Source organism: Salvelinus namaycush, chromosome 14 (genome assembly GCF_016432855.1).
Source record: "Salvelinus namaycush isolate Seneca chromosome 14, SaNama_1.0, whole genome shotgun sequence".
Classification (NCBI taxonomy): Eukaryota; Metazoa; Chordata; class Actinopteri; order Salmoniformes; family Salmonidae; genus Salvelinus; species Salvelinus namaycush.
The window spans coordinates 28,830,097-28,853,581 of NC_052320.1; the positions used below are offsets into that span (position 1 = coordinate 28,830,097).

Sequence of the window (23,485 nt, forward strand, 5' to 3'; positions counted from 1 at the left end):
AGCAGTAAAATCCAGATAAAAAAATCAAAAAACTGATAAAACACCTCACGGCACAGCGTGGACTGTGAAGAGACAGACACCCACACACAACACCCACACACTCTTCTTAGTAATGTATTATTGTAATATTGTAATGTAATAATGTAGCGATGTAAATTTGTATTATGCACAATGTTTTGTTTGATGTTTTATCTCTGTTTGGACCCCAGTAAGAGTATTTGTTGCCTTGGCAACAGCTTATGGGGATCCTAATAAAATACTACATCTACAGCTAACACTGCACTTACAACCCCACATTATAGTGGTACGACCCAGCCAATCATTATGGATGTGTGACATCTCTTTATCGAGTCAATACAATGGACAATGCGAAAAAGGGACAATTATTTTTCATCTTTCCCTTTCAGGACGTCACCCCGTACATGAACCCATGCCCCTACACAGTGTCCCCAAAAACTCATGTGTCCCAAGTTTTTAACCTGTTCAGAACCATTGGCCTCCGACACCTACCTATGGTCAATGCCGTAGGAGAGGTGAGTGTTACTGCAAAGGGTTAAGACCCATTCCTCAACTTCCTGTTTCTACTTCCTGTTTACTCTCTGTGGACAGGGTTGTATTCATCAGTGAACACTGTAGCCAAACGGTTTGCAATGGAAAAGAGAAAGGAGTGTTTCTTTTTGGACAAGTTCAAGTAGTCCCCCCTTTGTTTCCTTCTGTTTGGTGCCTAATGAATACAACCCAGATTTATAATAACAACCATTCAAAACACAACATGTCTCTGTTGGTCCATCATAAAGACAGACACACCATAGACTCATTCCAAGTGCTTGACACAGTATGTATGAAATGTCCATATTGTTCAAATTTAAACTGGCATGAATTATCAACATTCTCTCTGACATAAACGCAGCTTCAAGTGAGTAACTCAACTTTTTTTATCCGTCAAAACGAGCTCTAGAATTTTATTTTGCATAGAAGCACTAAGCAGAGAAATTGCTTTCTTAATGAACTACTGTAGCTAATTAATTCTTTTTGAGAGTCTGTCTAGAGTAGAGGAAGCAATTTGCTCCATGATGTCGCTGCCTGTACCTTCTCTTTCAGATTGTGGGAATAATCACACGACACAATTTAACCCACGAGTTCCTTTTGGTGAAACTCAGACAGCCCTACATCACCATTTGAGCTCCAGAGTCCAGCCTTTAAAGCCGACAAGAGCCGCCTGCGTCTTGCTGTCCTTGGGACACAATCCCCCCTTTAACTGGACCTGTACCATGCTTTTCCATGTCTTATCCATTACACACACCCAACCGCACGGCATCCATTCTCTGTATGAGATAATAGGCACACACCCCTTGTAATGAAAGCTGGTGACTTTTGTCTGCTGAGGAGCCTTCCATCACCCAAAGACATCCTCCGTGTCCCAACAAATTTCCGTGCTTAACCAACCAACCAACGATTTATCATCATTATCACTGTAGCACTTTTGTTTAGATTTCTGACTGTATTTTTTTATTTTATGTTTACTGTATATTTAAATGTACTATTCTATATATTTGCATTAAAACCATTTCACTGTTCTGCCAGGGCTTCGATCAAAGTAGGCTTATCAAGAGATCAAGATTAGGGACCATTTCTAATCAATGGATATGTTTGGAGCTACATTAACACGGAAATGCATCATTTCACTTGCATATGTAAAGCTTAACAACAAACAGTTGTTCTCACAAATATTCAGGCAACAAGGTTATGAGAGTGGAAAGGAATCGACAAAAGTTTATTCATTTTATTTTTGTTATTTTGACTAAATATGCTGGGCTAAGGAAGGCTCAGCATAGTTTGGTTGTCAGTATTAATCCTTAAGAGTCTATTGGCGCACCCGTGCGTCAATCTAAGTAACATAACAAAAATATCCCATCAAAATCTGTCAGGTTAAGCTAGAGATATCTGTGTTTTTGCATGGGGTGCGTAACAATCCACCACACCCGCCTATGTCAGGCGTTCCGCATCTGCGGTTGAAGGTGGCCGAGCTACAGCTGTGTTTGTCAGACCATGAGACATCCTGAAAATCGGTATTCTCACGAAAACGTCTATAGCGTCCGAATGGTTTGGCCTACAAATTCTCACAAACACTATTGTGTTCTCCGTTTTGCTCTACGACCCAACCACAAGTGTCACGGGAATCGTCTGAAGGTAACTCATACAAATGAATGGAAGTAGTTTTGTGCCAACAAAAAATGGTGGTACTTTAAAGGTAGAATCCGCAATATGACATCATCACATGACTCAAGGGATGGTGTAAATTGGGATAAGCCAGTAATGGCTGTCTTGTTAAGTTGATGTGTGTAAGTAGGAAGTTGCCCCACTGTGTATGGCAGTGGTACTCATTGCAAGGCCCGCGGGCTGCATGCCCTTAATTTGTGGCTCGCTGTGATTTTCTTATATTTGATGCATAATACATAACATTGATACAATTTCAATTAAATGTGTTTAATGCAGGCCTGAATCACTTCATTGAATATATCTATTGTTCTCTGGACGGCAGATAGATGGCAGTATAGCACAGCTGTTGAACAGAAAGGCCGAAATAGAACGTTTGCCGAAATAGAACGCAGCTGCTCAGCTACAGTGACCAACACATATCAGTTTGCTACTAGCTAATTTTGCAGACTGGTTGACATGGATCGATTTATTGTAAAAAAGAAATGTAAATCTATTGACAATGAAAATGAGGGGGAAGAGCTGGAGAACAACGTGACAGCTATGAACGAACAGCCACCGGAGATTCAGGAAAACCAGGAAGATGTCGGCGGGAAAATGCAGCTAGCTAACGTAGCTAACCTGGCAAACGCGGCTCCGGTGGCTAAGAGGAGGATATGGTCGATTCAAGAAGAACACAGAAAGTTCCAAGAGAAATGGACAGATAAGTATTTTTTTGTACTGCATGATGGGACTAGCTCACTTTGTCTTATTTGCCAGAAGGCAGTCAATTGTTTTAAACGAGCAAATTTAGAGCGACATTTCCAGTCACACCATGCCCACCTTTAAAGTACCACCATTTTTTGTTGGCACAAAACATATCCGCCACAAAGCAACCTCAGAAACAACAAAATAGCGCAACTCAAAGGACAGCTCAAAGCACAACAATAAATGATGGACAGATCTAGCACTGTTGCAGAGAAAATGACAGAGGCAACATATGAGATTGCTTGGATACTCGTGAGAAACAAGAAGGCCGTCACAGACGCGGAGATTGTCAAATAATGTTTTTTGGCCTCAGCCAAAATATTGTATGCTGATATCACAAACAAGGAAGCTATTTGAAAGCAAATTAAGGGACTGCAACTCTCAGACTTGACCATAACAAGACGCATAGAAACGAGGACATCGGTAAGCAACTGATTACCGACATATCCGTGGCGTGATGTTTTAGTATTGCGCTTTACGAAAGCACTGATATAAGTGGCATTGCCCAATTATGTGTTTGGGTCCGCTTCCCTCAAAACGAGTCGTTCAGAGAGAAACTTCTATGTTTACTGCCCCTTCAGGGCAAACACAAGGAGTGGATATTCTGAAAGCCCTTATTACATTTGTTGCTGATAATAATATTGACCGGTCAAATCTGGCATCTGTGTGCACTGACGGCATCCCAAACATGCGAGGGGAGAAGAAGGGACTCATAGGCCTGATGAGAAAGAGAGAGGATATTCCCAAATTTGTTTCATTTCATTGAATCATTCATCAGGAAGCACTTGTGGCTAAACTCAAAGACTGTGACTTACAGAATGTGATGCAGCAAGTCGTGCTTGTGGTGAACATTATTATTGGGAGGGCACTGAATCACCGGCAATTCTGCGAATTGCTGGAGGAATACCATACAGAATGCGGCGACTTGATATTTCGCAATGAGGTGAGATGGCTGTCTCGTGGCAGAGTTTTAGAAAGATTTCTATCTCTCCTCCCTCAAATCTGTGAATTTGTTGTAAGCAAGGGGAGAGAGGAGCGAGAGCTGGATGATCCACAGTGGATATTAAAGCTGGCTTTTTTAACTGACATCACCTGCCACCTGAACACGGTGAATCTCCAGCTCCAAGGGAAAGCTAGAACTCCAGGCAAAATGCTGCGTGTGGTCACAGCATTTCACTAAAATCACCACACTGTTCATACCTGACAGTTTGTTCATTTCCCAAAACTCAGAGCAGTCACCACATCCAACCCAGACATACTGCAACCTTTTAACTATGATGCATTTGTGCGTGTGTTGGAAGAGTTGAAGTTGGAGTTTGATTCAAGGATATCACGGAGTACAAGGAGTTGTTCAACTTCATTGAGAACCCCTTTCATGTGCCAGTGTCATCTCTGACCCCAGTCATCACAGCCCTCTGTCCTGACCGTGTTGGAATGGAGAGTGAGATAGTGGAGCTGCAGTCAAATGACACATTGCAAGGTCAACTAAGATCAGGTGTTACCCATTTGTGGGTCAGACACAGAGTATCCACTTCTGAAGCAGTGTGTGCAAAAGGTGACATCAGCTTTTGTCAGCACTTATTCATGTGAAGCAACATTTTCAACAATGAACGTTGTGAAACAAAAGCAGAGAAACAGACTGACCAATGCACACCTGGATTGCCTCACAAGGATAGCAACAATAGACTACATTTAGAATGAATTCAGTCAAGGAGCAGAAGGGACATTTTTGCTCATCCAACTACTGAGGTAACCCTGAATATGGGTTGTATACATGTGATGTAGCCTATTTGATGTGTGTATGTATATATTTGTGATGTGCTGTACATCAAATCAATTGCATTGCTCTGAATTTGCTCTCAATTGCTAATTTATAATATTGGAAGAAGAAGTACAACAAATGAAAGATCTGTGCGGCCCTCTGAATGATTGTCTCAACCCAAAGTGGCCCCCTTACAAAAAAATTGTGAGTAACATGGGTGTATGGTGATGTCATATTGCAGAGTCTACCTTAAACATGATGATGAGGCGAGTGCAGCTTTTCTATGCCTTCTAAATAGTGTGGATAGATGTAAAGATAATCAATTATTATTCTTTGTGTCATTGCCATAGCTTGGGTTTCAAAATGTAAGGGTAATTTTCCCAAAACCGGGGAATTTTGGGTAAGTTACTGGAATTTTGCAACCCTAGCCATAACACACTTGTTATTTTAAATCAATGTTTTTATCAGAGGAGGTTGGTGTGAGGAGCTATAGGAGGATGGGCTCATTGTAATGGCTGGAATAGAATGAATGGAACGGAGTCCAACGTGGTTTCCATATGTTTAATGTGTTGGATACCATTCAGATTTTTTCCATTCCAGTCTTTACAATGAGCCCATTCTCCTATAGCTCCTCCCACCAGCCTCCTCTGGTTTTGTGTATCATGCTACTTTATATCCACACTAAATGTTGTGTCTCTGCATATGACATGCCATCAGATGAGGTTGTATGACAAATGGTAAATGCGCTACGCTTAGCTAGCGTTGGGACCAGAGGGATCGTTTCTTTGCCAAATAACATTATGGACCCACCTGTGTTTAGTACGTCTGCTGTGGAGGTTTAGGCATTGCTCTTAGCTTGAGAAGTTTGTGAAAGCTTGACAAATGTAGGAAAGCAAGCCCTTGGCAAACACCATAGGTCCCTTGAAAAGAGAAAGCAGAGACCTCTGTCTTGTGCCTTGACATTACTCTTCAAAATAAAGGTCTCAGTTTTGTAAATCATTCAAATGTATCCATCTTATTTTTGTATAATTATCATTGTAGAAAATATTTTTTGGAAGATATAATACAAAAGTGTTGTGTTATTTTCAATGATAGCATATTATATATAGAGAAATATTGTCATAGTGCACAACTTCACCTTTCCAATGCTTGAGTTGTCCAGACTCCCTGTTGCCTGGTACTAAAATGACATACATTGTCAGGCTGGCTGTGTAAAGTGTTCTGATGTGCCGGATACGGAGTGATTACACGAGGTCCTGGTCCCAGTTCCACATTTGACTGGCTCTGGGAACCTAGCCCACTACCAAATACCAATTAGGCAAATCTTCCGCCACAGTGGAAAAATCCTCCTGGGGTTGTTATTCCATGGACCATCGCACCTGTTCTTATCACTGGGATCACAGTCACTGAAAAGTCCAGGAGTTGCGGTGCCACTTTACGGTTTACAAGTGATCCTGACACCGTTAAGGAGAAGTCTCCAGGCACATCATTTGTGTTTGATTAGTTCCTGCACGGCTCAGCTGCTCCTCCTGAAATTGTAGCACCTTCTCTCAATGGGTCGTTGCCATCTGTGGTGATCCTTCACTGTAACACCAGAGTAATTCCTAAAGAGTAACCCAACTTGACATGAGTGAGACTGGAGTGACAGGGCTTCGCTTTAGCGTAACCAACACTGGCGTCCCGTTCACGCTGCCTGTCAGAACACATCCCCACCAGACACTCCACACTGTAGCATTGTGAATCACATCTTTTATCTCAGGCTGAGATCGTTTGCCTAGAAGGCCAGCATCCCGGAGTCACCTCTTCACTGTTGACGTTGAGACTGGTGTTTTGCGGGTACTATTTAATGAAGCTTCCAGTTGAGGACTTGTGAGGCGTCTGTTTCTCAAACTGTACACTCTAATGTACTTGTCCTGTTGCTCAGTTGTGCACCGGGGCCTCCCACTCCTCTTTCTATTCTGGTTAGAGCCAGTTTGCGCTGTTCTGTGAAGGGAGTAGCACACAGCGTTGTACGAGATCATCAGTTTATTGGCAATTTCTCGCATGGAAGAGCCTTCATTTCTCAGAACAAGAATAGACTGACGAGTTTCAGAAGAAAGTGCTTTGTTTCTGGCCATTTTGAGCCTGTAATCGAACCCACAAATGCTGATGCTCCAGATACTCAACTAGTCTAAAGAAGGCCAGTTTTATTGTTTCTTTAATCAGAACAACAGTTTTCAGGTCTGCTAACATATTTGCAAAGGGGTTTCTAATGATCAATTAGCCTTTAAAATGATAAACTACGATTAGCTAACACAACGTGCCATTGGAACACAGGAGTGATGGTTGCTGATAATGGGCCTCTGTACGCCTATGTAGATATTCCATAAAAAATGTGCCGTTTCCAACTACAATAGTCATTTACAACATTAACAATGTCTACTCTGTATTTATGATCAATTTCATGTTATTTTAATTAGAAAAAAAGTGATTTTATTTAAAAAACAAGAACATTTCTAAGTGACCCCAAACTTTTGAAAGGTAGTGTGCTTCCTGTAAGTTATTCTACAGACATTCAAGGGTTTTTCTTTATTTGTTCTATTTTCTACATTGTAGAATAATAGTGAAGACATCAACCCTATGAAATAACACATATGGAATCATGCAGTAGCCAAAAAAAGTGTTAAACAAATCAAAATATATGTGAGATTCTTCAAAGTAGCCACCCTTTGCCTTGGTGACAGCTTTGCACACTCTTGGCATTCTCTCAACCAGCTTCATGAGGTAGTCACCTGTAATGCATTTCAATTTTAACAGGTGTGCCTTGTTAAAAGTTAATTTGTGGAATTTCTTTTCTTAATGCGTTTGAACCAAACAGTTCTGTTGTGACAAGGTAGGGTGGTATACAGAAGTTAGCCCTATTTGGTAAAATACCAAGTCTATATTATGGCAAGAACAGCTCAAATAAGCAAAGAGAAACAACAGTCCATCATTACTTTAAGACATGATGGTCAGTCAATATGGAACATTTCAAGAACTTTGAAAGTTTCTTCAAGTGCAGTCGCAAAAACCATCAAGCGCTATGATGAAACTGGCTCTCATGAGGACCGCCACAGGAAAGGAAGACCCAGAGTTACCTCTGCTGCAGAGGATAAGTTCAATAGAGTTAACTGCACATCAGATTGCCGCCCAAATAAATGCTTCACAGAGTTAAAGTAACAGACACATCTCAACATCAACTGTTCAGAGGAGACTACGTGAATCAGGCCTTCATGGTTGAATTGCTGCAAAGAAACGACTACTAAAGGACACCAATAAGAAGAAGAGACTTGCTTGGGCCAAGAAACACGAGCAATGAACATTAGACCGGTGGAAATCTGTCCTTTGGTCTGATGAGTCCAAATTTGAGATTTTTGGTTCCAATCGCCATGACTTTGAGACGCAGAGTAGGTAAACGGATGACCTCCGTATGTGTGGTTCCCACCGCGAAGCATGGAGGAGAAGGTGTGATGCTTTGGTGTGCTTTGCTGGTGACACTGAGTGATTTATTTAGAATTCAAGGCACACTTAACCAGCATGGCTACCACAGCATTCTACAGCGATATGCCATCCCATCTGTTTTGGGCTTAGTGGGACTATCATTTGTTTTTCAACAGGACAATGACCCAAAACACACATCCAGGCTGTGTAAGGGCTATTTGACCAAGGAGGAGAGTGATGGAGTGCTACATCAGATGACCTTGCCTCCACAATCACCCGACCTCAACCCAATTGAGATTGCCAAGAGTTTGCAAAGCTGTCATCAAGGCAAAATATAAAATAGCTTTAACACTTTTTTGGTTACTACATGATTCCATATGTGTTATTGAATAGTTTTGCTGTCTTGTTCTACAATGTAGAAAATAGTAAAATTAAAGAAAAGCCCTTGAATGAGTAGGTGTGTCCAAACCTTTGACTGGTACTGAAGATGGTAGATCATAGTTGATACTAAAATCTTGAGTTCACAAATGTTTTCTATTCTACTTGCTATAACAATAGCATGTGTCATAATAGTATCACAAGTCATCACAATAGTGGTTCACGACTTAAAAAGAGTTGCCATGACTTCAAATGTTAAGTTGCCTCAACATGCATCTTATAATGCAACTAAGTTGACATAACTTAAGTAGGTAACTCGTCTGTTGAAGTTAAAACAAGTACACATGTTTTTCTGTGTACTGTATATACATCAACTAACTGTACTACAGTAGCTACCTTTTTCAGGACAGCAGCCTAGGCCACTTGAGTTCCCGATGCGGTTCATCCTGGCTCCGAAGCACCCGGTGAAAGCTTTACTCCTGGTGGCCATGACCAGGTCCTGCAGCCGGCCCCTCTGACTCTGCGCCCTGCTGTAGCTCCCTTCTGCAGCTGGCTCCTGGACGTCTGAGAGCAGAAGCCTCTGGGGGGCCTCTGGGGCCACGTCTCACCCTGGGCTAGCCTGACTGTGTTGGTGCTTTGGGTTGGCACCCTCGTAGTCCACCGCAGCCAAGGTCTCCTCGAATCGCTCCAGTAGATTCTGTAGAACAGGGAATTGACGTGGACGTCACAATATTTCACGACTTGATTTAGTTGCAGTATCCTGGGCACTGTTTTGGTCATCTATCACAGACAAAAAAGTTCCTGAAGCCATTGACATGAAGGCGATTCAAAATGTATTTCCCTTCAAATACAAGAAACCTTCATTCCAAAAGAAAGTCTAGATATTTTACTCAAAAGATGGTTTTGAAGAGCGCATATTAGGTCAGACATTTTGTCTTTGACTAGCTGTTGTTAGATCACAAAAGTTTCCAGGCCCTTTGTCAAACAACCATCCATCAATCCAATTCAACACAACTTTATTATCAATTCTACCAGGGACAAAGAATCAGTGTGCCCTACCTAAATCAACTGACTGGACTAGTAGCTACCTATCTTCAATTGGGCCAAATTGCTAGCAGGGTAGGGTCTGCCCAACACATGGACTGCCATCAACGTCTGCTGATACAGCAGGACCAGAAGTCCCCATGAGGTGGCCTTCCTCGCCATGCCTGATTCCGTTTAGGCTCTGGTTTGTTAGTGCTAAGGCAGGTTGTTAGCCAAGCACTCTCTTATTTAGGCACTTAGACATAAACACACACACACACACCCACAGAGGAGACGATCTGGTGTCAGTGGCTCATCATTTTGTGCATTGTCTGAAGTGCATTCTGACACCTCTGTCTGATAAGGCTGCTGGCAAAATGTCATTTTAAGTGGCAGCTGGCTGGTGACTAATGTGTGTTCGTGTGTGTGAGAGCATACTCATGGTAGGGCCCGGTCACACAAACAGTGTGTGACCTCAGGATCAGTCTTAGGGGCCTGCGCTCAGACATGGCCGTGTGTTGCCGGGAATCCATCCGCTACACAAATACTTGGCATTGCTCTCGCTACAAACCCTAAATATACCATAGTAGGTTAAAAGCATGCTCTGCTAGTCTATATATAGTGGGGGTTTATTTATGAAACATTTCTCCAGGTTAGAATATGTTTTAGGGAATGTTGCTTGCATCATACTGGCTTACTTGGCAAACATAACATACATAAAGACATGACAATAATAATGACATAATGACAAGGCAAAAATACACAATTAATAAGTGTTAGGTATAGTCCTAGGAAGCCTGTAGGTACCTCAATAACCTTTAGTTCTTTCTAAATGGTGTGTAATCCACACCTTTAATTGAACAAACACTTACATTGGCCTAGTTTAGAATGGTTAAAGCATCCTTAAAATAAGCAGAATATCTTTCTTTGAGTGTGTGGACCCACTTTATAGTGTTTTCTCTTGGAGGGGTTTCCTCATTATCTTGCATGACCCAAAAGAGAGAGAGACCTATGAGAGGCAATGCATGACTTAATTAATCTTGAGTGGTGGTATTTACGAGTCGTCAATAATAAATAGTCTACTTGTGTTGTGGCAATAGTTACCAGGCCCTCCTATCAGTATTATGGTAAAGCATGTGAATTGTCTGCTAAGGGGACTGTTGTTGGGCATTCACTGATATATGGATGAGAATCTTGGGTGCTAAATATCAGACTACATATCTCATGTCCTATCCATGTCTGGCCAGAGTCATGGGTTTGTCAACGTTGTGAAATCATGGAACTATTGAACCAAAGTATAAAGTTACACGTCAAAAATACGTCTGGATGAGTCAGAGGGGTAGCCGAAGACTATTTCCCGAGCGTTCTCTCTCCATGGTGCTGAAATAACAATAGCAGTGCTGAAGACGGTGTTGAAGCAAACCTCGAATTTGAGGTTTATTCCTTGTGATTTTACTTAGAACCAAGTTGTCACTTCTGCTCCCCCTCCCCTCCCCACCCCCGGCGCTTGAGGGCGCCAGGCTGCCCTGCATCACACACTCCCATCATCCGTTACGCACACCTGCCTTCCCTCGTCACGCGCATCAGCGATATTGGACTCACCTGGACTCACTCATCACCTGTTATTACCTCCCCTATATGTGTCAGTTCCCCAGCTCTGTTCCCCGCTTCTGCATTGATTGTCTTTTGTTTGTGTTACTCGTTTGCTGACGCTGTTCCTGTCTCGTTCCATGTCCGTTATTTATTAAATGTTTTACTTCCCGTACCTGCTTCGTCTCTCCAGCGTCAACTCATGTGACACAAGTCGTTTTTATTTGCGTCTCCCGTAATGTATTGTTCTGTGTGTTTTTATTGTTCTGTGAGGGTCACCCTGCTAGGTCTCTTGTGAGTTAGTGGGCTATGGGCAGGTCATCCCAATTGATAATCACCTGACTCAGTTTGGCTTATGATAGGCCTATGAATAGGATCCCAAGATGTTTAGGCAAACTTCACATCTTATTATTTTCCTCATTGATTATTCAGCCTGAACCTATGACTTAGGCATTCTGTCATTTTGAATAACACATTTTTCCTAATGGATGGTATAGAAAGTAATCAGACAAAACATTTCATGAGCAATTGTAAACATTTATTGTACACCAATGACACCATATAAAGAAACATCTTGCATTGGTTCAAATAAATACATTGGCAATAAACAAAATGTAATAAATTGAAAATAAATAGGTAGCCTACAGACTATAAATAAGAATACCCCTTGGTAAGTATTTCCTTTGCTGTTCCAGGTAATGTGTAAGACTTCATCTTCTCTTTGGATCTGAAAATAGAGAAACAAGAAATTAGCCAACAATTTTGTCTTTCAACATAACTCTCACAATGGATATTAGTCAAATTAACCACGCGGTTTTGGAGTCGACTACTTGGACCCTATTTGATTAAGAGATTTCGTCTGATGCACCGTAGTCTATGATATTAACCTTAACTATACCCACTGTATTTGCCAACCGTGTTGCATCCAAGAGAGCTCATTGAGCCGATTCGGTCTAGCCTTCGCCCGAAGCAGCCCGAGTATCTCTTCGATGTTGAGTCGTTTCGGACAGTTTTCAGGTCCCGAGCCGAGAGGAACTCTCTTATTGCGGATTTGTCGAGTCGGTTTTGTTGTTGCTCACTCTCATCCTCTGCAACCATTGCGATGGCTTCGAGAGTCATGTCGTCCAACTTTTCTGTGGCGACCCGCTCAACCTCGCTCCACTCAGGAATGGACTCTTCAAGTCGATGGAGAAGTACCTAAAATGCCAAAAGCAAGTTTCAACAAATGGTTTCAATGGTATCTATCCTTGGACTTTAACGTATAGGAAATATAAACTACATGATCTATCCGCAACAATATCTCTCAAAGGCGTAAAAATTTGCCTATAGGCCTATAGCCTAAAAGGGACTCACCTTTAAGACATCCATGTCATCATTGGTCAGTAACCCATTGTAGACAGGATATGCGCTGAGCAGCGGCAGATTTAAGAACAGGATAAGGCCAAAAAGAGGAATGTTGGAGAGCTGCATTATTCTCTTTCTTCTTCAGTGAAGGTGAAGTGATGTGTGAAGCTTGTTTATTTTCTTCGTAGTTGTCGTTGTTTCTACACACCTACCGCATGGTCTTTTATATCTAGTCTGACACGCACAGCTATGCGAGGAATTGGAGTTGCATGCCAACACCTGATTGTGATAACAGTAGCTGTCGGAAGCAACTCCTTTTAAAGCGTTGTCTTCCTAGATAATGGGGCATACCCATGACATAGGCCTAGTCAGTTCAATCCTTTCTTTAGAAACACACGTTCATAAATTGGAGAAACGTATTGTAAGAGATTGTTGACTTGGAGTAGGCCTACAGGAAGTCATAGGCTTAACACGGGCTTTGCCAACAGTGTGCCGCTTTCTAGCATTGAGGACAGACCTCGCGCCTTGTTTATTGTTACTAAATGTGGCGATTATTCATGATTAAGTCATTGTGAAGTTCTTAGTAAACCGCAATGATTCAATGACTATATGTCAAAAGCCTATATGGGTTTTAGGTAAACCATATGCATAAAAGTGAGTTTAATGAGATATACCCAGGGGTGGACTGGGACAAAAATTAAGCCCTGGCATTTCAGCCACATCTACCCGTATAACTGCATGCGCCCACACAAGCAGTAACACTACTGACACATAACATAGGCAACTATAGTACAGCTTTTCTCAACTTTTACTGTACCAGTGACCGGTGAAACATAGTTATCCTTTTTTAACCAGCTCATGTTTTAAGACAAATACAACATGTAAAAGCACCACTACAACTCACCACTATAACTGTGTCTCTGTTGCCTCCCTGTTGTGCTGTCTGTCTCTGCTGTGCCCTGTCTCTGTCTGTCTGTCACTCTGTCTCTGTCTTTGCTTCTCCTTGTGCTCCTCTGTTGTCTGTCTGTCTGTCTGTCTGTCTGTCTGTCTGTCTGTCTGTCTGTCTGTCTGTCTGTGACTCCTAAGTGTTAATTGCTATTACATACACTATAGAGACAACATATTAAGGAACTGGCAGTGCATCTGTGTCTCTTTGTTTTCTTCCTACCTCCACTGTACTCACCTCTGAGCTGTCTCTGCTAAGCCTAGCATCCTTTCCCACAGCACTGGCACCAGAAGACCAGGGGACCACACAGCACTGGCACCAGAAGACCAGGGGACCACACTGCACTGGCACCAGAAGACCAGGGGACCACACTGCACTGGCACCAGAAGACCAGGGGACCACACTGCACTGGCACCAGAAGACCAGGGGACCACACTGCACTGGCACCAGAAGACCAGGGGACCACACAGCACTGGCACCAGAAGACCAGGGGACCACACTGCACTGGCACCAGAAGACCAGGGGACCACACTGCACTGGCACCAGAAGACCAGGGGACCACACAGCACTGGCACCAGAAGACCAGGGGACCACACAGCACTGGCACCAGAAGACCAGGGGACCACACTGCCTGGCACCAGAAGACCAGGGGACCACACTGCACTGGCACCAGAAGACCAGGGGACCACACTGCACTGGCACCAGAAGACCAGGGGACCACACAGCACTGGCACCAGAAGACCAGGGGACCACACTGCACTGGCACCAGAAGACCAGGGGACCACACTGACACTGGCACCAGAAGACCAGGGGACCACACTGCACTGGCACCAGAAGACCAGGGGACCACACAGCACTGGCACCAGAAGACCAGGGGACCACACTGCACTGGCACCAGAAGACCAGGGGACCACACTGCACTGGCACCAGAAGACCAGGGGACCACACTGCACTGGCACCAGAAGACCAGGGGACCACACTGCACTGCACTGGCACCAGAAGACCAGGGGACCACACTGCACTGGCACCAGAAGACCAGGGGACCACACTGCACTGGCACCAGAAGACCAGGGGACCACACTGCACTGGCACCAGAAGACCAGGGGACCACACTGCACTGGCACCAGAAGACCAGGGGACCACACTGCACTGGCACCAGAAGACCAGGGGACCACACTGCACTGGCACCAGAAGACCAGGGGACCACACTGCACTGGCACCAGAAGACCAGGGGACCACACTGCACTGGCACCAGAAGACCAGGGGACCACACTGCCTGGCACCAGAAGACCAGGGGACCACACTGCCTGGCACCAGAAGACCAGGGGACCACACTGCACTGGCACCAGAAGACCAGGGGACCACACTGCCTGGCACCAGAAGACCAGGGGACCACACTGCACTGGCACCAGAAGACCAGGGGACCACACTGCACTGGGACCAGAAGACCAGGGGACCACACTGCACTGGCACCAGAAGACCAGGGGACCACACTGCACTGGCACCAGAAGACCAGGGGACCACACTGCACTGGCACCAGAAGACCAGGGGACCACACTGCACTGGGACCAGAAGACCAGGGGACCACACTGCACTGGGACCAGAAGACCAGGGGACCACACTGCACTGGCACCAGAAGACCAGGGGACCACACTGCACTGGCACCAGAAGACCAGGGGACCACACTGCACTGGGACCAGAAGACCAGGGGACCACACTGCACTGGCACCAGAAGACCAGGGGACCACACTGCACTGGCACCAGAAGACCAGGGGACCACACTGCACTGGCACCAGAAGACCAGGGGACCACACTGCCTGGGACCAGAAGACCAGGGGACCACACTGCACTGGCACCAGAAGACCAGGGGACCACACTGCACTGGCACCAGAAGACCAGGGGACCACACTGCACTGGCACCAGAAGACCAGGGGACCACACTGCACTGGGACCAGAAGACCAGGGGACCACACTGCACTGGGACCAGAAGACCAGGACCACACTGCACTGGCACCAGAAGACCAGGGGACCACACTGCACTGGCACCAGAAGACCAGGGGACCACACTGCACTGGCACCAGAAGACCAGGGGACCACACTGCCTGGGACCAGAAGACCAGGGGACCACACTGCACTGGCACCAGAAGACCAGGGGACCACACTGCACTGGCACCAGAAGACCAGGGGACCACACTGCACTGGCACCAGAAGACCAGGGGACCACACTGCCTGGGACCAGAAGACCAGGGGACCACACCGCCTGGCACCAGAAGACCAGGGGACCACACTGCCTGTGCTGGGACCAGAAGACCAGGGGACCACACTGCCTGGGACCAGAAGACCAGGGGACCACACTGCCTGGCACCAGAAGACCAGGGGACCACACTGCACTGGCACCAGAAGACCAGGGGACCACACTGCCTGGCACCAGAAGACCAGGGGACCACACTGCACTGGGACCAGAAGACCAGGGGACCACACTGCACTGGCACCAGAAGACCAGGGGACCACACTGCACTGGGACCAGAAGACCAGGGGACCACACTGCCTGGCACCAGAAGACCAGGGGACCACACTGCACTGGGACCAGAAGACCAGGGGACCACACTGCCTGGCACCAGAAGACCAGGGGACCACACTGCCTGTGCTGGGCGAGCAACATCCTAGTTGTGAATGAATAAACACATTTCTTAGATACAAAATAAAGATTACTGAATAAATGCCAAATAGATGACCATTGGCTCATAATACCTTATGAAAGCCTAACTACTTATATTGCAAATATAAGTGCCTGGCTGTCATACATGTCCCCCCTAATTACTGTTACATATATAATATAGAGCCAAAATATCAATAAACTGTCAGTGTGTGTCTCAGTCTGTGCAGTAACACTTTATTTTAAGGGTCCATAACAAACTTAATATAAGACATTTACAAACCGTTTGCTCACCATTTATTAATCATTATTCCCACATTTGTAAATGTTTGTAAGCTAGTTATTCACACATGTAATTATACTTCCTTAAACATCCTGTGTTCTGTGCTTGTTCTTTTACCAGGTACTGCAGGAATGTCTACCAATAGCATGCCCATATTTTTGTGAGAAATTACACTGGTCAGTCAAACCATTTAGCAAGTATTTATAAAGTATAAATACCACTCACCTTAGATTAGGCACTGCAAAAATACTTCAGTAAACATACAGTACATTAGACAAAGAAGAAAATCTTTCAATTAGTGCATGTCAAGTGTTCCCTCTGTGCACTTAGTTAATATGTGCTGGGATGAAGCGGACACAGAAGCTCTTGTCAGAAACACACTTTATTGAATTACCCTTGTAAATTGTTTAGTGCATTCATGTTTCCTCATATATCTAGTAATTCATTTCTCCTAAATATATACATTGCCGGTCAAAAGTTTTAGAAAACCTACTCATTCAAGGGTTTTTCATTATTTTTACTATTTTCTACATTGTAGAATAATAGTGAAGACATCAACCCTATGAAATAACACATATGGAATCATGTAGTAACCAAAAAAGTGTTAAACAAATCAAAATATATGTGAGATTCTTCAAAGTAGCCACCCTTTACCTTGATGATAGCTTTGCACACTCTTGGCCTTCTCTCAACCAGCTTCATGAGGTAGTCACCTGGAATGCATTACAATTAACAGATGTGCCTTGTTAAAAGTTAATTTGTTGAATGTTTTTCCTTCTTAATGCCTTTGAGCCAATCAGTTGTGTTGTGACAAGGTTGGGGGGTATACAGAAGATAGCCCTATTTGGTAAAAGACCAAGTCTATATTATGGCAAGAAGAGCTCAAATAAGCAAAGCGAAACAACAGTCCATCTTTACTTTAAGGCATCAAGGTCAGTCAATTCGGAACACTTCAATAACTTTGAAAGTTTCTTCAAATGCAGTTACAAAAACCATCAAGCGCTATGATGAAACTGGCTCTCATGAGGACCGCCACAGGAATGGAAGACCCAGTTACCTTTTCTGCAGAAGATAAGTTTATCAGAGTTACCAGCCTCAGAAATTGCAGCCCAAATAAATGCTTCACAGAGTTCAAGTAACAGACACATCTCAACATCAACTGTTCATAGGAGACTGCATGAATCAGGCCTTCATGGTCGAATTGCTGCAAAGAAACCACTACTAAAGGACACCAATAAGAAGAAGAGACTTCTTTGGGCCAAGAAACACAAGCAATGGACTGGTGGAAATGTGTCCTTTTGTCTGCAGTCCAAATTTGAGATTTTTGGTTCCAACCGCCGTGTCTTTGTGAGACGCGGTGTGGGTGAACGGATGATCTCTGCATGTATATTTCCTACCGTAAAGCATGGAGGAGGTGTTATGGTGTGGGGGTGCTTTGCTGGTGACACTGTCTGTGATGTATTTAGAATTCAAGGCACACTTAACCAGCATGGCTACCACAGTATTCTGCAGCGATACGCCATCCCATCTGGTTTGGGCTTAGTGGGACTATCATTTGTTTTTCAACAGGACAATGACCCAACACACCTCCAGGCTGTGTAGGGTCTATTTGGTCAAGAAGGAGATTGATGGAGTGCTGCATCAGATGACCTTGTCTCCACAATCCCCCGACCTCAACCAAATTGAGATGGTTTGGGATGAGTCTGACCGCAGAATGAAGAACAAGCAGCCAACAAGTGCTCAGCATATGTGGGAACTCCTTCAAGACTGTTGGAAAAGCATTCCAGGTGAAGCTGGTTGAGAGAATGCCAAGAGTGTGCAAAGCTGTCATCAGGGCAAAGGGTGGCTATTTGAAGAATCTCAAATATAAAATATATTTTGATTTGTTTAACACTTATTTTGGTTACTACATTATTCCATATGTGTTATTTCATAGTGTTGATGTTTTCACTATTATTCTACAATGTAGAAAATAGTACAAATAAAGAAAAACCCTTGAACGAGTAGGTGTTCTAAAACTTTTGACCGGTAGTGTATACTGTTGTTCTCTTCTTCTTTTGCCAGTGTCATGAGTATTTACTGTGAGCAAGGTTAATTATGTGTCTAGGAAATATTTGGTCAAGTTGCATTGTTGCACATTTCAGTTTCATATTTAAATGCAGTAATTTATCCTTTTGCAATCCTCCAAGTGGATGCGATGTTCAGGTGCACATGAACACTTGCTACACTGACAAGAAAGAAGGTGTTTATTTCCTTATTGTAATGCATCCTGTGTTTGAAGTTCGCAAGTCTGGGAGCTCCATGTCTTGTCTGTCATGTATGTGCTTAATGGGAGCACGGGCGGGTGCTCGGCTCCATAAGTAATACGTTTTGCTGCTGCTTGTTGACCTGCAGAACTATCATTATTAAATATGTATTCATTAATTGAAAGTATTCCTGTTTTGATGATAAGGCAGGAATGTTTAAGATGCTTATTTAGACAGAATATGTAAATGTGGGTATGATGAAAATGCCTCTTACATGATTTAAATCCATATTTGGGTAAAGCTCCATGGTTAATGGTATGGGCCATAGGAAGGGGCCATGGGTGTAAAGCTATAGCTGTTTCACCTGAGGGTTTCAGTTATGTTCAAGCTCTGCTATGTGAGCTGTGTGGGGAGGCTGTCCCTAGCCTCTATAATCCAATCTGCTATAGTTGGTTTGGCAGGATAGGCCTGATTGAGGCTTAGGTTTTTGATTTGTATTCAAACCTGTATTTTGAGTGTTTATTTTGTAAATACCTTTTGTAGATTATTTAAATATTAATTGGATTTCTCCATTCACCTGGAACCACCTTTCACTGATAATAAACTGGACACTATTTTGCACCTGATCCTGCTGCCTCCTGCTAATTACTGCGCTTAAGGCTGCTCCAACATCTGGTCCCTATCGCATGTGCATTTTAATATATTTTAATAATTTAGACATCATTTAGCTCATGTGTGTGTCTAAGGTGTGGTGTGTGCTGGACCCTGGGCCCTGGGCAGATGCTCTCTCTAAAGACCTGCCATATAGATTTTGAAGTTGGACTTTTGTTGCGTTATTAAATGGTGTCATATCGATGTGGAATAATAGGCTACTGCATCGGTCACATTCTTGTATCTGAACTTGCATTTACTTTTGTAGTGTCAGTAACTTTACTTTTTACAATAAACAATGGGAGACTTTCCAATTTACTGGTCCAACAGCAATAGTTGGGCTTATAATGAGAACAAATTCGTTAACTGTGTCATACTACTTGTCTACAAGAATGCGACATATTGTTGATAAATCATTTTATCATAATAATCCTCCGATTATTTGGACCTCATGTGCTTTCATTGCAGCGCTGGTTGAGAGGATAAACTATTCCATGTATTGCAGTAAGTAGTTCATTAGAAGGTATGACTTGAATTGATCTCATTATCTTTCTCTCTGTGTGACAACTAATGTGACCAACTATGGAAGGCTATAATGTGTTTAATTCATAAGAAATATAGAATTGGATAATTGATAATAAAGAAAAGTTCCACATCTAATAATTTATTACAAATAATGCCATCTCACAACATGATCAAACATATACATCGATTTGATACACACAAGTGAACAATACTGTACAGGCGTCCAACACATAACAAATGCGTGTATTAGGCATTTCTGTAGAGTGCGATTAGCAATCAAATTGTCCTTTTCGTGGTAGAAATACAATATGCATGTCCAATTGTCACTGACAGTCTAGAAACCAACCAACACAGAAATTAAGAGATGTAATTTAGCATGTTTTAATATCGAAATTATTTAGTATAAATTCGTTTGTGAAATACACATTTCTCAGTTTAGGACTATTGTTTGAAGGGGAAAAAATGCATTCTCCAGAATGCCAGGGAGAGTTCCACGGAGGTCAGACATGACGCAGTTTTTTTTTACGTCCATGAATGGGTAGGCCTACAATGTTCTTCAGTTCCCTGATATTATCTTCTTGTTACCTGCAAATACAAATTAAAATCATATAATAATCAACTGATTAATTTCATATTTTTGTGGTTATATTGTTGTCAACCTTCACCATGCAGAAGTTCAAGTCATAGCCCAAAATGATATCAATGAATAATGAATATACAGCCCTTTCTTGATCATAATAATGTAATGGAGTTAATATCGATGTGTGTGTGATCTTGCAACAACCTTTATGTTATGTCTTACAATAGACAGAGCTATGCGTAAAATCAATTCGTGCGTAAAGCCAATACATTTTACGCATACCTTTTAGCCCCAAAGTATGGACATTTTGCACACAAATTGACATGATACTACATTCTTGTGCTTATTTGTACGTTTTTAAAGGCATTCCACTCAAATAATTGCCTTCAAATATACCAGTCTTGACGTTATTGCACCCCAGTCCGCTCCACGAGCCGATTCTCTCAATCCGGTTACCGAAACAGCTGTTGAACGATTTGGCCGTCCTCCTCAAACCGATTAGATCTTTCAGACGTGACACCACAGGGCTTTCGGGGGCAATTATTTTGGCTGGGTTGATTACCATTCTCTCCTTCTGCCCCCGGATCGCCGCGGGCGAGTTCTCAATATCCTCCATATCGGCTGCGTCCACGTCCTCAGACTCTGACGGATAAACGTCATTTTCCTCGTTAACCGTCAACTTGTCCTCGAGCCGCTGGATCAGGTCCTATAAGTGAACAAATGGCGCGTATTAATGTCACGTAGTCATAACGTATTACTTTGAAAGGTGATTTAATATAGAATGTAGGCCTGTGCGCATATAATGTATGCTGATGTCACCAGTTACACTTTGTCTGCAGAAATTACACAATTCTAAGAACTTAAATGAACTTGATTGCCTTTTTTTAAATGTTTTTGTACTGCTTGTAACTGTATGTCCTACCTTGATATTTTCCAACTCTTGAACATTCCTACTGGCATATAGATTCCCCAGCTCACACTGTGCGTCATTATTAATACGATATATCCAAAGAAAATATGCAATTTTGCCATTCCGATAACAATCCCCTGTGGTCTTTTTGAGGTGTTTCAGATATCCCGTTCAGTGTTTTAATGACGGGATGACTAGGGGCTCTTTTTATGTAGACCCCTTGCCTCAGATAGTAGCTTACTTATCAAGGACTGCATGTTATGACATAATTCAGCTTGACATTCCGTCGCCTTGACAGTGATAAGGGAGCAGGGTTGTGTGCGACGCCCGGACCGACTGCATTTTAAGATAATATTTTGTTTGGACCATTATTTGGACTGGATAGGCTTATTTTCTGTAGAGTTGATGGTAGCTGTTGAGGTGTCATCTTTATAGTTTGTCTTTGGGGGTGAGAGAAGGAGGAGGATGAGGATGGGAGATTAAGAATTGGTCAGGTGGAGGATGGAGAGGTGAGAAGGAAGTTGCGATAGGCTACTGATCGCTGTTGGGTGTTATGATGATGATATTGGCAAGTCAGAAACAGATGCTTCACTTGCTTGAGTGAGGAGAGCGTAAGTCTCGGTATGCCAGACCATGATTGTAAAAACAACCGGAGACAATAAAACTCACAACAAAGTAATTTATTATGCAAAATATTTATTTCAACGCATTAGGCCACAATCTATCGCAAGTCTGCACGTTCTTTTTCTTACAAGAAAATAAATAGATAAATACATACAACAATAGTATATTATAGCAAGAGACAAAAATGAAAATTCATCAGTATACAGTTCTAAAATAATAACCATTTAAATATTCCAAATGCGAACCACACATTTAAATACATCTCATCACAAACGCCATTGTAAACTCTGTCGAGACTTTCTGAGGTGAAGAGGTTCATCCTTGTTGAAGAGTTCAAGTAAGGGTCGTTTCTTGTGCTCTGATCAACAGCCCAAACCCTGCAGAAACAACACAAAACATAGAGCTGGTCTTGAGAAACAATATTGCATTTATTTGATAGTTCAAATAAACACATTATAATATAAATTCAACTCCAACATACTGTAGCTACAGCTTGAATGGATAATCCCATTCGGTTGGATTAACGCAGAGGATAACCATACCTGTCCTTTAGCATCCAAGCCCACTGAATGACCCAATTCGCTCTAGCCTGACGCCGAAGCAGCTTCTCAGTCCACCCTTCTTGAACCGGCTCCACGAGCGCTTGGGGGTCGTCATAATGTCATTGAGAAGACGCGCAATTACGTCCTCCTTTCCCGTCAGCGCAGAATTCCTTGCGTCTTCGGAGTCCCAAGGAGGCACCTCTTCCGCGATGTTCTCTGTATTCAAGTCTTTTCCATCCACCCCCATCTCCTCCGACGCGAAATATGGTACACGACTCTCCTCCTCCAGAAGCTGTTTCAAGCTCTAACGGAGAGAAACCATGGAATTATTAACCTCAATGTCACTTCAAGCCACTTGAAACAGTCTTCCATCAATTACAATAATATATATATATATATATACATACATACATATATGAATTGGAGGAATAAGAAGAACAGAAAAATAGCAATGATCAAGAGAGTTTGGCGCATGACGCTCCAGTTTACCTGTAGGTTTGACATGGGGTTGGCTCCTACCAAGTTCAGAAGTACAAGCGCAGTTAAACAGAAAAATGGGATATTTGAAATCATTTTCATGTAGTTCGTCTTCTCCCCTTCGCTCTGTAGGTAGACCAAATCCTTCCTCTTGCCTGTTCGCCTTTGGCAACTCAACGTCACCAGGTGCGCTTTTATATCTGTGCGTTTCGTCACGGAGGCCCAAGAAAACATGAACCGTGATTAATCTAGAGAGGAGCAGACAATGCGGTGGGAGTGTGTAGCTAATTCGACTGGATCTCCACCTCAATTGACATATGCCTAAAACTGTGACGCCAAGAGGGCTCTACCCAATTACCCCTGTCTCCATACCCGTGTCAAGAGATGCATAAAGGGGGCTATACCTCCAGCTAAACGTTTTATATGTCTCTGTGGTTCATTTGAGATGATGTTGTTGTGTGATACTTTCACAAGGAGAGACAGTGAGACAGACAGACTAACAGACAGACAGCCCTCTGGGCAAAA

General features: G+C 43.2%; 2 protein-coding genes and 2 pseudogenes across 2 annotated transcripts; 1 reads left to right on the top strand and 3 right to left on the bottom strand.

Annotated features, from left to right (window-relative positions):
- LOC120058683 overlaps positions 1-1,577 on the top strand; it is a 51,321-nt pseudogene extending 49,744 nt beyond the window's left edge.
- A 7,356-nt stretch (positions 1,578-8,933) lies between these two features.
- On the bottom strand, positions 8,934-9,772 carry LOC120058684 (annotated as a pseudogene).
- Positions 9,773-11,711: 1,939 nt separating this feature from the next.
- Positions 11,712-12,703, bottom strand: LOC120058932 (brain natriuretic peptide-like). Its single transcript, XM_039007680.1, has 3 exons — positions 12,530-12,703; positions 12,079-12,373; positions 11,712-11,903 (listed from the first exon to the last, which is right to left on the bottom strand). The coding sequence occupies exons 1-3, from the start codon at positions 12,644-12,646 to the stop codon at positions 11,887-11,889; spliced, it is 429 nt and encodes a 142-aa protein (XP_038863608.1). The 5' UTR covers positions 12,647-12,703; the 3' UTR covers positions 11,712-11,886.
- Positions 12,704-20,383: 7,680 nt separating this feature from the next.
- Positions 20,384-23,056, bottom strand: LOC120058685 (ventricular natriuretic peptide-like). Its single transcript, XM_039007429.1, has 4 exons — positions 22,978-23,056; positions 21,330-21,361; positions 20,804-21,113; positions 20,384-20,412 (listed from the first exon to the last, which is right to left on the bottom strand). Exons 1-4 carry the CDS (start codon positions 23,054-23,056, stop codon positions 20,384-20,386), a joined length of 450 nt encoding a protein of 149 aa, XP_038863357.1.
- Positions 23,057-23,485: the final 429 nt, after the last annotated feature.

Coding starts and splice junctions, on each gene's coding strand:
- LOC120058932 (XM_039007680.1), bottom strand. CDS start 12,646: ATGCAGCTCTCCAACATTCCTCTTTTTGGCCTTATCCTGTTCTTAAAT. Junction 12,374..12,529: donor ATGACATGGATGTCTTAAAG/GTGAGTCCCTTT, acceptor TTGGCATTTTAG/GTACTTCTCCATCGACTTGA.
- LOC120058685 (XM_039007429.1), bottom strand. CDS start 23,056: ATGATTTCAAATATCCCATTTTTCTGTTTAACTGCGCTTGTACTTCTG. Junction 21,362..22,977: donor AGCCAACCCCATGTCAAACC/TACAGGTAAACT, acceptor ATCTATATGCCA/GTAGGAATGTTCAAGAGTTG. Junction 20,413..20,803: donor GTGCAATAACGTCAAGACTG/GTATATTTGAAG, acceptor TTGTATTTGCAG/GTAACAAGAAGATAATATCA.